Source organism: Oncorhynchus mykiss, chromosome 29 (assembly GCF_057628025.1).
Source record: "Oncorhynchus mykiss isolate SJ-2025 chromosome 29, ASM5762802v1, whole genome shotgun sequence".
NCBI classification, from domain to species: domain Eukaryota; kingdom Metazoa; phylum Chordata; class Actinopteri; order Salmoniformes; family Salmonidae; genus Oncorhynchus; species Oncorhynchus mykiss.
The window spans coordinates 1,064,719-1,083,110 of record NC_143050.1 but is presented as its reverse complement, the minus strand read 5'-3'; the positions used below and the strand labels follow the sequence as shown (position 1 = coordinate 1,083,110).

The 18,392-nt window shown below is 43.2% G+C and overlaps 1 protein-coding gene and 1 non-coding gene across 2 annotated transcripts; both read right to left on the bottom strand.

Moving 5' to 3' along the window:
* Positions 1 to 10,274: 10,274 nt before the first annotated feature.
* On the bottom strand, positions 10,275 to 17,627 carry LOC110510308 (large ribosomal subunit protein uL23). Its single transcript, XM_021591707.3, has 5 exons — positions 16,956 to 17,627; positions 15,547 to 15,727; positions 15,006 to 15,182; positions 10,622 to 10,691; positions 10,275 to 10,338 (listed from the first exon to the last, which is right to left on the bottom strand). The coding sequence occupies exons 1-5, from the start codon at positions 17,044 to 17,046 to the stop codon at positions 10,324 to 10,326; spliced, it is 534 nt and encodes a 177-aa protein (XP_021447382.2). The 5' UTR covers positions 17,047 to 17,627; the 3' UTR covers positions 10,275 to 10,323.
* On the bottom strand, positions 10,436 to 10,500 carry LOC118945689 (small nucleolar RNA SNORD42). The gene has a single exon (XR_005040804.1). It is a non-coding gene; the product is annotated as a small nucleolar RNA SNORD42 (small nucleolar RNA).
* Positions 17,628 to 18,392: the final 765 nt, after the last annotated feature.

Here is an 18,392-nt window from a genome sequence, read left to right as displayed (position 1 = left end):
AGACTGGGAGCCCGTTGCGTTAGACCCGCCCCATTCTCTCTCCCCGGCCCCGCCCTCTGAAAGGAGATTCTATCTTCATGAACTCTTGAATTATTTATAATACAGACAAAACACAATAAAGACAATTTACCGTGATAAAAAGGAATCGTGTTGATAAACTCTTGTAGATGACTGTTGTTCAGATGTTAATACAATGTCGTTGGCAGATTAAGTTGAAAAGAACAAATTAATCAATAAAGGTTTTTATATAGTTGAATCCCAACTGCAGTGGTCATTCATTTACAATGTAGCAGGCTGAGGCAGTAGGCTCTTCTCACTCTCATTAGTGATTCCTGGTCCCCTCAAATCAAAATCAAATAACATGTTTCTACAATCAAGTTGCAGAAACATTTCAAGGATGATCAAATGGAAGCAAGGATGCACCTGAGCTCAATTTACAGTATCATAGCAACGGGTCTGAATACTTATGTAAATGTGATTTCAGTTTATCATTTTTAATACATTTGCCAAAGAATTCTAAAAAACGTTTTTTGTTTTGTCATTATGGGATATTGTAAACAAAATATAGAAAAAGCCAAGGGGTCTGAATACTTTCCGAATGCACTGTAAAGTCTAGTGAATGTGCGTAGGGTCAGTGCAGATTGTCCGGGTAACCATTAATTAACTATTTAGGTATCATTTGCTGGACGGTAGCAGAGTGAACGGTCTTCGAGGTCCTGGATGGCAGGGAGCTCGGTCTCAGTATCTAAGGGGGTGTGAGGCAAATCTCAGCCCAGCGGCTGATGCAGTGTGCTCAGCTGGCAGAGGAAAGCAGGTCACTGGAGGGTTGGGATTCACACACATACAGGCACCATGACACACATATACACACACAGACACCATGACACATACACACACATACATACACCATGACACATACACACACATACAGACACCATGACACACATATACACACACAGACACCATGACACATACACACACATACAGACACCATGACACATACACACACATACAGACGCCATGACACACATATACACACACACACAGACACCATGACACATACAGACAGACACACACCGGAGTGAAAGGACTGTCAAGCCATAGTTCCCATAACGCACCACTGGTTCCATGATGAGGACAGATTTCATGCTCTGACTACGCTGACACACACACGCTATGACACACACACACACACACACACACACACACACACACACACACACACACTATGACAGACACACACGGTATGACACACACACACGCTATGACACACACACATGCTATGATACACACACACACGCTATGACACACACACACTATGACACACACACACACACGCTATGACACACACACACACGCTATGACACACACACACACGCTATGACACACACACACACGCTATGACACACAAACACACACTATGACACACACACACTATGACACACACACACACACGCTATGACACACACACACACGCTATGACACACACACACTAGGACACACACACACACGCTACGACACACACACACACTATGATATACACACACAGGCTGTGACACACACACTATTACACTGGGTCAGTACTACCCCTACACACACACGATGATACACACACACACGCTATGACACACACACACTAGGACACACACACACACGCTATGACACACACACAAACAATGACACACACACGCAATGACACACACACAAACAATGACACACACACACACACGCTATGACACACACACACTAGGACACACACACACACACACGCTATGACACACACACACACGCTATGACACACACACACGCTATGACACACACACACACGCTATGACACACACACACACTATGACACACACACGCTATGACACACACACAAACACACACACATGCCATGACACACACACACACACATGCTATGACACACACACACATGCTATGACACACACACACACACACACACGCTATGACAGACACACAAACACACACTATGACACACACACGCCATGACACACACACACTATGACACACACACACGCTATGACACACACACACACACGCTATGACACACACACACTAGGACACACACACACACGCTATGACACACACACACACGCTATGACACACACACACACGCTATGACACACACACTAGGACACACACACACACACGCTAAGACACACACACACACTACGATACACACACACAGGCTATGACACACACACTATGACACTGGGTCAGTACTACCCCTACACACACACATACATACACACACGTTGACACACATACACACACGCAATGACACAAACACGAACGCAATGACACACACACAAACAATGACACACACACGCAATGACACACACACAAACAATGACACACACACATACGCACAATGACAAATACACAGAATAATGTACGGGTCCAGGATGTGTAATAATGGGTTCTGATGACATGGACGGGTCCAGGATGTGTAATAATGGGTTCTGATGACATGGACGGGTCCAGGATGTGTAATAATGGGTTCTGATGACATGGACGGGTCCAGGATGTGTAATAATGGGTTCTGATGACATGGACGGGTCCAGGATGTGTAATAATGGGTTCTGATGACATGGACGGGTCCAGGATGTGTAATAATGGGTTCTGATGACATGGACGGGTCCAGGATGTGTAATAATGGGTTCTGATGACATGGACGGGTCCAGGATGTGTAATAATGGGTTCTGATGACATGGACGGGTCCAGGATGTGTAATAATGGGTTCTGATGACATGGACGGGTCCAGGATGTGTAATAATGGGTTCTGATGACATGGACGGGTCCAGGATGTGTAATAATGGGTTATGATGAAATATAAATCAAGTCAAATTGTATTGGTCACATACACATGGTTAGCAGATGTTATTGGTCACATACACATGGTTAGCAGATGTTATTGGTCACATACACATGGTTAGCAGATGTTAATGGTCACATGGTTAGCAGATGTTATTGGTCACATACACATGGTTAGCAGATGTTATTGGTCACATACACATGGTTAGCAGATGTTATTGGTCACATACACATGGTTAGCAGATGTTAATGGTCACATACACATGGTTAGCAGATGTTAATGGTCACATACACATGGTTAGCAGATGTTATTGGTCACATACACATGGTTAGCAGATGTTAATGGTCACATACACATGGTTAGCAGATGTTATTGGTCACATACACATGGTTAGCAGATGTTATTGGTCACATACACATGGTTAGCAGATGTTAATGGTCACATACACATGGTTAGCAGATGTTAATGGTCACATACACATGGTTAGCAGATGTTATTGGTCACATACACATGGTTAGCAGATGTTATTGGTCACATACACATGGTTAGCAGATGTTATTGGTCACATACACATGGTTAGCAGATGTTATTGGTCACATACACATGGTTAGCAGATGTTATTGGTCACATACACATGGTTAGCAGATGTTATTGGTCACATACACATGGTTAGCAGATGTTATTGGTCACATACACATGGTTAGCAGATGTTATTGGTCACATACACATGGTTAGCAGATGTTATTGGTCACATACACATGGTTAGCAGATGTTATTGGTCACATGGTTAGCAGATGTTATTGGTCACATACACATGGTTAGCAGATGTTATCGGTCACATACACATGGTTATCAGATGTTATTGGTCACATACACATGGTTAGCAGATGTTATTGGTCACATACACATGGTTAGCAGATGTTATCGGCCACATACACATGGTTATCAGATGTTATTGGTCACATACACATGGTTAGCAGATGTTATTGGTCACATACACATGGTTAGCAGATGTTATTGGTCACCGACACATGGTTAGCAGATGTTATTGGTCACATACACATGGTTAGCAGATGTTATTGGTCACATACACATGGTTAGCAGATGTTATTGGTCACATACACATGGTTAGCAGATGTTATTGGTCACATACACATGGTTAGCAGATGTTATCGGTCACATACACATGGTTATCAGATGTTATTGGTCACATACACATGGTTAGCAGATGTTATTGGTCACATACACATGGTTAGCAGATGTTATCGGTCACATACACATAGTTATCAGATGTTATTGGTCACATACACATGGTTAGCAGATGTTATTGGTCACATACACATGGTTAGCAGATGTTATTGGTCACATACACATGGTTAGCAGATGTTATTGGTCACCGACACATGGTTAGCAGATGTTAGCGTGAGTGGAGTGAAATGCTTGTACGAGTAATATGCTCGGGAGTGGTGGATGATGTGCTCGCCTTCTGACTCTGACCAGTAGGCCGCTCCGTCTGCCTCTCCTGCGGCGACCGCGTTGTTTTGGGTCGGCCTCTGGGATAAGATCCCATGTCCAGGGTGGAGGTCTGAACAAAGGCTCCGCTTCGGGAAAGTCGTATTCCTGGTTGTAATGTTGGTAAGTTGACGTCGTGTATATATCCAATAGTTCTGTCTCAGCCTCCAGTATTTATGCTGCAGTAGTTTATGTGTCGGGGGGGCTAGGGTCAGTCTGTTATATCTGGAGTACTTCTCCTGTCTTATCCGGTGTCCTGTGTGAATTTAAGTATGCTCTCTCTAATTCTCTTTTTCTATCTTTTTTTCTCTCGGAGGAGGACATGAGCACTAGGACCATGCCTCAGGACTACCTGACATGATGACTCCTTGCTGTCTCCAGTCCACCTGGCCGTGCTGCTGCTCCAGTTTCAACTGTTCTGCCTGTGATTATTATTATTTGACCATGCTGGTCATTTATGAACATTTGAACATCTTGGCCATGTTCTGTTATAATCTCCACCCGGCACAGCCAGAAGAGGACTGGCCACCCCTCATAGCCTGGTTCCTCTCTAGGTTTCTTCCTAGGTTTTGGCCTTTCTAGGGAGTTTTTCCTAGCCACCGTGCTTCTACACCTGCATTGCTTGCTGTTTGGGGTTTTAGGCTGGGTTTCTGTACAGCACTTTGAGACATCAGCTGATGTACGAAGGGCTATATAAATAAATTTTATTTGAGTTCTTCCCGGCTGTACGTATTAAGAACTTTTTCGGGAGTAACAATGTAAGAAATAACACACAACAAAAACGAAATACTCCACAGTTTCCTGATGACCTGAAGCGAGGCGACCATCTCTGTCGGCGCCTTCATACCAGGACAGCTCCAGGATGTGTTGAGTACTGGGTCAGTACCACCCCTTTAGTACTGGGTCAGTACCACCCCTATAATACTCCCTATAGTACTGGGTCAGTACCACCCCTATAGTACTCCCTATAGTACTGGGTCAGTACCACCCCTACAGTACTCCCTATAGTACTGGGTCAGTACCACCCCTATAGTACTCACTGTAGTACTGGGTCAGTACCACCCCTATAGTACTGGGTCAGTACCACCCCTATAGTACTGGGTCAGTACCACCCCTATAGTACTGGGTCAGTACCACCCCTATAGTACTGGGTCAGAACTACCCCTATAATACTGGGTCAGTACCACCCCTATAGTATTGGGTCAGTACCACCCCTATAGTACTGGGTCAGTACCACCCCTATAGTACTGGGTCAGTACCACCCCTATAGTACTCCCTATAGTACTGGGTCAGTACTACCCCTATAATACTGGGTCAGTACCACCCCCATAGTACTGGGTCAGTATCACCCCTATAGTACTGGGTCAGTACTACCCCTATAATACTGGGTCAGTACTACCCCTATAGTACTGGGTCAGTACTACCCCTATAATACTGGGTCAGTACCACCCCTATAGTATTGGGTCAGTACTACCCCTATAATACTGGGTCAGTACCACCCCTATAGTACTGGGTCAGTACCACCCCTATAGGATTTGGTCAGTACCATCCCTATAGTACTGGGTCAGTACCACCCCTATAGTACTCCCTATAGTACTGGGTCAGTACCACCCCTATAATACTGGGTCAGTACCACCCCTATAGTACTCCCTATAGTACTGGGTCAGTACCACCCCTATAGTACTCCCTATAGTACTGGGTCAGTACCACCTCTATAATACTGGGCCAGTACCACCCCTATAGTACTCCCTATAATACTGGGTTAGTACTACCCCTATAATACTGGGTCAGTACTACCCCTATAATACTGGGTCAGTACCACCCCTATAGTACTGGGTTAGTACCACCCCTATAGTACTGGGTCAGTACCACCCCTATAGTACTGGGTCAGTACCACCCCTATAGTACTGGGTCAGTACCACCCCTATAGTACTGGGTCAGTACCACCCCTATAGTTCTCCCTATAGTACTGGGTCAGTACTACCCCTATAGTACTGGGTCAGTACCACCCCTATAATACTGGGTCAGTACCACCCCTATAGTACTGGGTCAGTACTACCCCTATAGTACTGGGTCAGTACCACCCCTATAATACTGGGTCAGTACCACCCCTATAATACTGGGTCAGTACCATCCCTATAATACTGGGTCAGTACAGCCCCTATAATACTGGGTCAGTACCACCCCTATAATACTGGGTCAGTACTACCCCTATAATACTGGGTCAGTACCACCCCTATAATACTGGGTCAGTACTACCACTATAATACTGGGTCAGTACCACCCCTATAATACTGGGTCAGTACCACCCCTATAATACTGGGTCAGTACTACCCCTATAATACTGGGTCAGTACTACCCCTATAATACAGGGTCAGTACCACCCCTATAATACTGGGTCAGTACCACCCCTATAATACTGGGTCAGTACCACCCCTATAGTACTGGGTCAGTACCACCCCTATAATACTGGGTCAGTACCACCCCTATAATACTGGGTCAGTACCACCCCTATAGTACTGGGTCAGTACCACCCCTATAATACTGGGTCAGTACTACCCATATAATACTGGGTCAGTACCACCCCTATAGTACTGGGTCAGTACTACCCCTATAATACTGGGTCAGTACCACCCCGTGTCACAACACGGTTAAGGTACTGAATGCAGTGACTGGTTTCCCAAGGGCTTTTCATGTGTGTAAGGTGTGGTGTGATAGTTTACCACACCATACACACATGGACTACCCTAGACTATGGAATAGTTTACCACACCATACACACATGGACTACCCTAGACTATGGAATAGTTTACCACACCATACACACATGGACTACCCTAGACTATGGAATAGTTTACCACACCATACACACATGGACTACCCTAGACTATGGAATAGTTTACCACACCATACACACATGGACTACCCTAGACTATGGAATAGTTTACCACACCATACACACATGGACTACCCTAGACTATGGAATAGTTTACCACACCATACACACATGGACTACCCTAGACTATGGAATAGTTTACCACACCATACACACATGGACTACCCTAGACTATGGAATAGTTTACCACACCATACACACATGGACTACCCTAGACTATGGAATAGTTTACCACACCATACACACATGGACTACTCTAGACTATGGAATAGTTTACCACACCTTACACACATGGAATAGTTATTTGACAAAGTTTAGTCTTAGTGGACAGGAAAGACATCTACACATATTTCCCTGGTTACTATAGCACAAAGAAAGAAACCTGACGAGGCACTGAAAGGGTCAGGAACTGGTTCGTGGTTAGTTGACACGAAAGAAAATATGCACAAATTCTATGTTCTCTAATGTTAAGTTGCTGTTTTTTGTTATTTGTAGGGTTTTTATGATTGTTTATATTAATAATAGTATTACTAATAACAGGCTTATAAATCCCCTCAATGAGTCCTCTGACAGTTCTAAGCTATTAAATAGTGAGCTCAGAATCAGCTGCAGTTCCTTTGTTTCTCATTCATTCATCCTTCTATCCCATCCTGATGTTCAGGTTGTCTGGGCCTCTTCTATCCCATCCTGATGTTCAGGTTGTCTGGGCCTCTTCTATTCTCATCTACCAGCAGGTTTCTAGAAGTCATTATGTCTCACAGCCTCTCCATGACAACAGTAGGTTTCTAGAAGTCATCATTATGTCTCACAGCCTCTCCATGACAACAGTAGGTTTCTAGAAGTCATCATTATGCCTCACAGCCTCTCCATGACAACAGTAGGTACCCAGAAGTCATCATTATGTCTCACAGCCTCTCCATGACAACAGTAGGTATCCAGAAGTCATCGTGTCTCACAGCCTCTCCATGACGACACTGCAGGCATCATCACTCAGTCTGTCTCCTCTTCCTGAGTGCCTGTCTGTTAGTGATATCATCCCTTTATAGCCCGAGTGCCTGTCTGTTTTTATTCATCCCGTTATAGCCTGAGTGCCAGTCTGTTTGTGCCTTATTACTCAGTTTCATGTTTGGCTTGACAATTCCATAAGAAGTTGGCAGGAGAGCAGAAACCGACTGACCCCCAGGCCTCTTAACTTAATTACTTCCTGAACAACAGGTTTGGGACAGACTGACTCCCAGGCCCCTTAATAAATTAATTACTTCCTGAACAACAGGTTTGGGACAGACTGGCCACCAGGATACCTCTTAAATGTGACATTATATAGAAACAACACAATAGACCATATACACTTAAATAAAAATATATAGGATCAACACTATATATCATATACACTTAAATACAACAGTATAAACACCATATATAATATACACATACAGTACCAGTCAAAAGTTTATTTTAACTATGTTCTCCATTGTAAAAAAGTGAAGACAAAACAATGAAATAACACATGATATGATGTAAGCAAAAAATATATTTTACAATCTTTGCAGCCTTGATGACAGCTTTGCACACTCTGGGGATTCTCTCAACCAGCTTCACCTGGAATGCTTTTTCAATTGTCTTGAAGGAGTTCCAGTGTATGCTGAACACTTGTTGGCTGCTTTTCCTTCACCCTGCGATATAACTCATCCCAAACCATCTCAATTGGGTTGAGGTCGGGTGATTGTGGAGGCCAGCTCATCTCAAAGCTGCAGGCTAAGGTTAAATCTAGACTGTTTCCTCCACCGTAATCGCTCCCCTTCTACCACAGGTGCCAAACTAACCCTGATTTCAATGACCATCCTACCCATGCTAGATTACGGAGACATAATTTATAGATCGGCAGGTAAGGGTGCTCTCGAGTGGCTAGATGTTCTTAATCATTTGGCCATCAGTGATTTGTCTTTAAGTCTCTCTTTATGTAGTGTCCTCGTGACACGTTTTGTCCTATATTTATTTCTAAACCCAGCCCGCATCCCCGCAGGAGGCCGTCATTGTAAATATGAATTTGTTTTTAACCGACTTCCTTAGTTAAATAAAAAAAGGATCTGACGCATCACTCTCCTTCTTGGTCAAATAGCCCCTACACAGCCTGGAGGTGTGTTGAGTCACTGTCCTGTTGATGAAAACCAATAGCCCCACTTAACTGAAACCAGATGGGATGGTGTATTGCTGCAGAACGCTGTGGTAGCCATGCTGGTTGTGGGCAAAGCACCCCCCACACCATAACACCTCCTCCATGCTTCACGGTGGGAACCACACATGGAGATCATCTGTTCACAAAGACGAGTTGGAACCAAAAATAGCATAGACTCGTCAGACCAGACAGATTTCCACTAGTTATGTCCATCGCTCGTGTTTCTTGGCCCAAGGAAGTCTTATTGGTGACCTTATAGTAGTCGTGTCTTTCCTGCAATTTGACCACGAAAGACTGATTTAGTCTCCTCTGAACAGCTGACGTTAAGACGTGTCTGTTACTTGAACACTGAAGCATTTACTTGGGCTGCAATTTGAGGTGCAGTTAACTAATGCCTTCCTCTGCAGCAGAGGTATCTTCTGTATACCACCCCTACCTTGTAACAGAGGCAACTCTTGGTCTTCCATTCCTGTGACGGTCCTCATGAGAGCCAGCTTCATCACAGCACTTGAAGAACCTTAAGTTCTTGAAATGTTCCACATTGACTGACCTTTCACGTCTTAAAGTAATGGACTGTTGTTTCTTTGCTTACGTTGGGTCTTTTATCAAATAGGGCCATCTTCGATATACCACCCCTACCTTGTAACAACTGATGGCGTTGTGATATATATTAACAGCTACATGATATATGAACCCGCCATTTATCTTTGCACACTCTTGGCATTCTTTCAACCAGCTTCATGAGGTAGTAACCCAGAATGCATTTCAATTAGCAGCTTTGCCTTGATTAAACGTTAATTTGTGTAGGTGTGACTGTCAGTGAGAACCAACCAATAACAGACAAGACGAGGGCGTTGCGTTTTTATAAACATTTATTCCTCTGTACACCTCCCCGGCAGCCGTTTAGATGATGCCAATCTGAAACACAAGACATGACAGGTTTTAGACAGGCATCGTAGGACTGTTATAAGGTCGTCATAGGGAGTTTATAAAGCGTCACAGAGCAGGTGGTCTCTGGCATCAGTGGTTCCTTTGAGTCTGTCATTATTCATCAGAAATTATATCATGCATCATCTGCCCAGAGCCTCTCCTGCAGTCCGATTGGACACTGAACATGCGTCAGTCCTCATGAGAGGAGTCTTGTAGACTACTGCGACGCAGAGACGTTTCTGTCACAATGGTGCTACACTCTAGAGCTCACCTTGTTGGCGACATCCAACGCATCGTAATCTGGAGCCAGGCGCACGTATGCCTTCTTCTCACCGTCAGGCCTGGGGGAGAGGGAGGGGGGGGGGGGGGGAGGAGGGGTGGAGGAGAGGGAGGGAGTGGAGGGGTGGAGGAGAGGGAGGGAGTGGAGGGGTGGAGGAGAGGGAGGGAGTGGAGGGGTGGAGGAGAGGGAGGGAGGAGGGGTGGAGGAGAGGGAGGGAGGAGGGGTGGAGGGAGGGAGGAGGGGTGGAGGGAGGGAGTGGAGGGGTGGAGGAGAGGGAGGGAGGAGGGGTGGAGGGAGGGAGGAGGGGTGGAGGGAGGGAGGAGGGGTGGAGGAGGAGAAGGAGGGGTGGAGGAGAGTGAGGGAGTGGAGGAGAGGGAGGGAGGAGGGGTGGAGGGAGGGAGGAGGGGTGGAGGGAGGGAGGAGGGGTGGAGGGAGGGAGGAGGGGTGGAGGAGGAGAAGGAGGGGTGGAGGAGAGGGAGACAAAGAGATGAGGATATTATTATTATTATTATTATGTGTTCCAGCAGGAGTCAGTGGGGAAAACAATGTAATGGGCTGTAACCATTAACTAAGACCAGACCTTCTACTGTAATAGACTGAAACCATTAACTAAGACCTTCTACTGTAATGGGCTGTAACCATTAACTAAGACCAGACCTTCTACTGTAATAGACTGTAACCACTAAGACCTTCTACTGTAATAGGCTGTAACCACTAAGACCTTCTACTGTAATAGACTGTAACCATTAACTAAGACCTTCTACTGGAATAGACTGTAACCATTAACTAAGACCTTCTACTGTAATAGACTGTAACCATTAACTAAGACCTTCTACTGTAATAGACTGTACCATTAACTAAGACCTTCTACTGTAATAGACTGTAACCATTAACTAAGACCTTCTACTGTAATAGACTGTAACCATTAACTAAGACCTTCTACTGTAATAGACTGTAACCATTAACTAAGACCTTCTACTGTAATAGACTGTAACCACTAACTAAGACCTTCTACTGTAATAGACTAACCATTAACTAAGACCTTCTACTGTAATAGACTAACCATTAACTAAGACCTTCTACTGTAATAGGCTGTAACCACTAACTAAGACCGTCTACTGTAATAGGCTGTAACCATTAACTAAGACCAGACCTTCTACTGTAATAGGCTGTAACCATTAACTAAGACCTTCTACTGTAATAGACTGTACCATTAATTAAGACCTACTGTAATAGACTGTAACCACTAACTAAGACCGTCTACTGTAATAGGCTGTAACCATTAACTAAGACCAGACCTTCTACTGTAATAGGCTGTAACCACTAAGACCTTCTACTGTAATAGACTGTAACCATTAACCAGTTAGAGCTCTAGGGGCGCTATTTCATTTTTGGATAAAAAACGTTCCCGTTTTAAGCGCGATATTTTGTCACGAAAAGATGCTCGACTATGCATATTGACAGTTTGACAGCATCTTGACAGTTTTGGAAAGAAAACACTCTGAAGTTTCAGAATCTGCAAAGATTTTGTCTGTAAGTGCCCCAGAACTCATTCTACAGGCGAAACCAAGATGATGCATCACCCAGGAATTAGCAGAATTTCTGAAGCTCTGTTTTCCATTCTCTCCTTATATGGCTGTGATTGCGCAAGGAATGAGCCTACACTTTCTGTCGTTCGCCCAAGGTCTTAGCAGCATTGTGACGTATTTGTAGGCATATCATTGGAAGATTGGCCATAAGAGACTACATTTTCCAGAGGTCCGCCCGGTGTCCTTTGTCTAAATTTGTGCGTAATCTTCAGGTGCAGGCATTTTCTCCTGGGATTCAGGAGAGAAAGCATGTTTCCAAGAACGATGTATCAATGAAGAGATATGTGAAAAACACCTTGAGGATTGATTCTAAACAACGTTTGCCATGTTTTCAGTCGATATTATGGAGTTAATTTGGAAAAAAGTTTGCGTTTTGAGGACTGAATTGATGGATTTTTTTTGGTAGCCAAATGTGATGTATAAAACGGAGCTATTTCTAATACACAAGGAATCTTTTTGGAAAAACTGAGCATCTGCTATCTAACTGAGAGTATCCTCATTGAAAACATCAGAAGTTCTTCAAAGGTAAATGATTTTATTTGAAGGCTTTTATGTTTTTGTTAATGTTGCGTGCTGGATGCTAACGCTAATGCTAACGCTAAATGCTAACGCGAAATGCTAACTCTAGCTAGCTACTTTTACACAAATGATTGTTTTCCTATGGTTGAGAAGCATATTTTGAAAATCTGAGATGACAGTGTTGTTTACAAAAGGCTAAGCTTGAGAGATGGCATATTTATTTCATTTCATTTGCGATTTTCATAAATAGTTAACGTTGTGTTATGCTAATGAGCTTGCTGATAGATTTACACAATCCTGGATACAGGGGTTTTTTCATAGCTAAATGTGACGCAGAAAACGGAGCGATTTGTCCTAAACAAATAATCTTTCAGGAAAAACGGAACATTTGCTATCTGAGTCTCCTCAATGAAAACATCTGAAGTTCTTCAAAGGTAAATGATTTTTTTGAATGCTTTTGTTTTTTTGTGTAAATGTTGCCAGCTGAATGCTAATGCTAAATGCTACGTTAGCCATCAATACTGTTACACAAATTATTGTTTTGCAATGGTTGAGAAGCATATTTTGAAAATCTGAGATGACAGTGTTGTTAACAAAAGGCTAAGCTTGAGAGCTAGCATATTTATTTCATTTCATTTGCGATTTTCATGAATAGTTAACGTTGCGTTATGGTAATGAGCTTGAGTCTGTATTCACGAACCCGGATCCGGGATGGGGAGATCAGAAAGGTTAACTAAGACCTTCTACTGGAATAGACTGTAACCATTAACTAAGACCTTCTACTGTAATAGACTGTAACCATTAACTAAGACCTTCTACTGTAATAGACTGTACCATTAACTAAGACCTTCTACTGTAATAGACTGTAACCATTAACTAAGACCTTCTACTGTAATAGACTGTAACCATTAACTAAGACCTTCTACTGTAATAGACTGTAACCATTAACTAAGACCATCTACTGTAATAGACTGTAACCACTAACTAAGACCTTCTACTGTAATAGACTAACCATTAACTAAGACCTTCTACTGTAATAGACTAACCATTAACTAAGACCTTCTACTGTAATAGGCTGTAACCACTAACTAAGACCGTCTACTGTAATAGGCTGTAACCATTAACTAAGACCAGACCTTCTACTGTAATAGGCTGTAACCATTAACTAAGACCTTCTACTGTAATAGACTGTACCATTAATTAAGACCTACTGTAATAGACTGTAACCACTAACTAAGACCGTCTACTGTAATAGGCTGTAACCATTAACTAAGACCAGACCTTCTACTGTAATAGGCTGTAACCACTAAGACCTTCTACTGTAATAGACTGTACCATTAACTAAGACCTTCTACTGTAATAGACTGTAACCACTAACTAAGACCGTCTACTGTAATAGGCTGTAACCACTAACTAAGACCTTCTACTGTAATAGACTAACCATTAACTAAGACCTTCTACTGTAATAGGCTGTAACCATTAACTAAGACCTTCTACTGTAATAGACTGTAACCATTAACTAAGACCTACTGTAATAGACTGTAACCATTAACTAAGACCTTCTACTGTAATAGGCTGTAACCATTAACTAAGACCAGACCTTCTACTGTAATAGGCTATAACCATTAACTAAGACCTTCTACTGTAATAGACTGTACCATTAACTAAGACCTTCTACTGTAATAGACTGTAACCACTAACTAAGACCGTCTACTGTAATAGGCTGTAACCACTAACTAAGACCTTCTACTGTAATAGGCTGTAACCATTAACTAAGACCTTCTACTGTAATAGACTGTACCATTAACTAAGACCTTCTACTGTAATAGACTAACCACTAACTAAGACCGTCTACTGTAATAGGCTGTAACCACTAACTAAGACCTTCTACTGTAATAGGCTGTAACCATTAACTAAGACCTTCTACTGTAATAGACTGTAACCATTAACTAAGACCTTCTACTGTAATAGGCTGTAACCACTAACTAAGACCGTCTACTGTAATAGGCTGTAACCATTAACTAAGACCAGACCTTCTACTGTAATAGGCTGTAACCATTAACTAAGACCTTCTACTGTAATAGACTGTACCATTAATTAAGACCTTCTACTGTAATAGGTGACCAGGTCAGACCAGCGGCCAGGATAGTACCCAGTGACTAACAGTTAGATGTTAGTACCTTTAGGCTAGTAATGGACTAATCGGGGTTAGATCAATAATATCAGGATTATTAGTTCGGATTAGAGGTGTAGGGGTCGTGTCATACCTGATGAGCGTGTTGACCTTGGCCACGTCGATGTCGTAGAGCTTCTTGACGGCATGTTTGATCTGATGCTTGTTGGCCTTGACGTCTACGATGAAGACGAGGGTGTTGTTGTCCTCGATCTTCTTCATTGCCGACTCTGTCGTCAGAGGGAACTTAATGATGGCATAGTGGTCCAACCTGGGGAGGGAGAAGGACGGGGGAATAGGAGATTGTGTTCAGCGTGCACCTAACGCTGCGACCCAACCCCACTATATTTGAACCCCATTTTAAAAAAGGCTGGTATGTTGCTCTAAAGTGCATCAGTGGTGTATGAGGATGGAATCATGGGATATCATACTTTGATCGCTGTTACCATCATTTGCACCCAGAGCAGAGAAACTAACCTGGACTAAACCATAAAATCTCATTCACAGCCTTTTTTTTTTTAAACAATGAAGGTTGTAATAAAATACAAGAATCTTCAAAACAGATGTACGACTTGTGCATGTCGGTACTGTACCAACGTCATTCTACTGGCATTCTTAGAGTTTGTATGACTTACTTATTCCTGCGAGGGGCACTCTTCCGGGGGTACTTGGGTTGTCTGCGGAGTCGCAGGGTTTTGGGGCGACGGAAGGTTGGGGAGGTTCTAATCTTCTTCTTCCTCTGGCTGTGGACTCCTTTCAGAACAGCCTTTTTGGCCTTCAGGGCCTTCACCTTGGCCTCAGTCTTGGCAGGGACAGCTACACAGGAGAGAGAAGGTTCCAACTTGGTTAAGGCTTGAACAGCTACAGGAGATACGTTAGAGAGGGTTTATAAACTAAAGCAGATTAGCTTAACATCCTAAAATCAGAACACTGTTGAACACCTGACCCATCCATATATCAAAAATAATTAGCAAGGCATTGCAGTAAACAACCAATTAGTCTTTACATGTCCAGTGTGCTCTAAATACCCGCAGCCGACAATTTTTGTTTTCTTGGGCGACCTCAGAAAGACATATCTGGGATTGCAAACTCCTTCTGAAATTAAGACATCACCTGAACTATAGTACACGTCTCAAAAGTACACTTCTCAAAAAGGTTGGGGTCAATGTGATACATGGCAGGATTTACCAACTTCTTATTTGGCGGGTCAAGACGAATATATTACCAGAATACTTTCTCAAACCTGGCCTTTTCCTACGCCCAACGTTGTTTTAATGTGTGTGTAACGGGCACCAACCTTTACTGATGTTAGAGTCATCGCCTTAGCAATTAATCATGTATTTTCTAGCATCGATGTTAAAGTCCTTGTTTCGATTTTTTGTTACTTGAAATTAATACCGGTGAGTGTTCACGGGTTGGAGAGGGAAGGGTTTTGACAGATGTCCCATGTAGCCTGCTGTTTTGTGTTGGTGGAATAAGGGGGCATTTTGTCATATTTAGCTTCTTTTTTACAATTAAACAAAAAGCGAATAAATGCTGTAAACAAAAAAACGTCTGCTAGCATTCCTTGCAATTTGATGCATACCTTCAATAAGTTCAAGGTATGTACAACGCAGAACACACCAACGTAAAGGAATTTGGAAATGAATGTACTTCTGGTTACTAAAACGCAATGTGATCGAGGCGTTACTACAGGCCATGCTGTCAAGACCCAACTAAACAACGTGACGAATAAAAATTACATACACCACATACGGACTGCAATCACTCACGTAAGCTCAAACTTATTAATTTGAGAAATGGACATTAATACACGGAATGAAATAACTACGAATGTTTCAGCGAACTGACTAGCAGAGCCACATTGGATGGAAACATGGTCGGTGGCCACTTCCTACATTTCACGACATTTGGACACAGATAAAATAACTACAAGTCGTCTGTGACTTTCAACGATCGTAAAGAACATATACATGTATAAACATCATGTGTAGCTCTTCATATTAAGTGAATTTACGCAAAAACAATGTAGGGATTCACAGACCTTCCTTCTTCGCCTTCGGTGCCATGATGGGAAAGGACGAGCGCTCGGGGTTTCCGCAGCTGTAACACAGGGGCGAGACAGCGGCACTCATATCTCGCGAGACTGGCGAACAGCATCATGGTACTTGTCAGAATATATATTACAATATTACAGTCCAAACCTTAGCTGTGTACTAATACCCATACTAATATACTGTATAATACATACTAAAATTAATTTATAGTAACTGAACGGTATCCTTTCAGTTGAGCGTACTAGCGCTTCGCCTGTCTAACGGAAGTGGATGCTGTTGCTACGCAACTTCTTGGTAGCTTGTTACACATTACTAACTAGACATCTTACGACTTCATTAACAGTGTCCACAACGCACAACGACGATATCACATAGCTAAGCTGAGAATGACGTGAATAATCAAGTCAATAGGTTGCGTTTGTAAATTCACTCTGGCTATAGACTTCCGATTTCCAAAGCGCAGTATAACGTTTAATTGACGAATTTACGAACGCTCAGTTAAATTGTTGCCAGTGTAACCGGCTAGCTAGTTAGCGGGTTGCGGCTAATACAGTTTCAATCGGTGACGTCACTTGCTCTGGGACCTTGCAGTAGTTGTGGTCAAGGACCACGGCTTTTGTGGAGCGGTGGGTAACAATTCTTCGTGGGAGGCAGTTGTTGATGTGTGCAGAGGTTCCCTGGGGTGAGGAGAGGGACGGAAGCAATACTGTTACACTCACTATACTGTTACACTCACTCACCATGCCTTTCTAAGGTCTTCGAAAGCCAAGTCAACAAACAGATTACCGACCATTTCGAATCTCACCATACCTTCTCTGCTATGCAATCTGGTTTCAGAGCTGGTCATGGGTGCACCTCAGCCACGCTCAAGGTCCTAAATGATATCTTAACCGCCATAGATAAGAAACATTACTGTGCAGCCGTATTCATTGATCTGGCCAAGGCTTTCGACTCTGTCAATCACCACATCCTCATCGGCAGACTCGACAGCCTTGGTTTCTCAAATGATTGCCTCGCCTGGTTCACCAACTACTTCTCTGATAGAGTTCAGTGTGTCAAATCGGAGGGTCTGCTGTCCGGACCTCTGGCAGTCTCTATGGGGGTGCCACAGGGTTCAATTCTTGGACCGACTCTCTTCTCTGTATACATCAATGAGGTCGCTCTTGCTGCTGGTGAGTCTCTGATCCACCTCTACGCAGACGACACCATTCTGTATACCATTCTGTATACTTCTGTATGGCAAGCTTCAATGCCATACAACTCTCCTTCCGTGGCCTCCAATTGCTCTTAAATACAAGTAAAACTAAATGCATGCTCTTCAACCGATCGCTACCTGTACCTACCCGCCTGTCCAACATTACTACTCTGGACGGCTCTGACTTAGAATACGTGGACAACTACAAATACTTAGGTGTCTGGTTAGA

What these genes read in the sequence shown, in the direction of transcription:
- LOC110510308 (XM_021591707.3), bottom strand. Translation starts at nt 17,046, where the DNA reads ATGAGTGCCGCTGTCTCGCCCCTGTGTTACAGCTGCGGAAACCCCGAG. An exon ending in ACCGAAGGCGAAGAAGGAAG is followed by an intron (nt 15,728 to 16,955) that starts GTCTGTGAATCC and finishes TCTCCTGTGTAG; the next exon opens with CTGTCCCTGCCAAGACTGAG. An exon ending in AAGGTCAACACGCTCATCAG is followed by an intron (nt 10,692 to 15,005) that starts GTATGACACGAC and finishes CCTCTCCCCCAG; the next exon opens with GCCTGACGGTGAGAAGAAGG.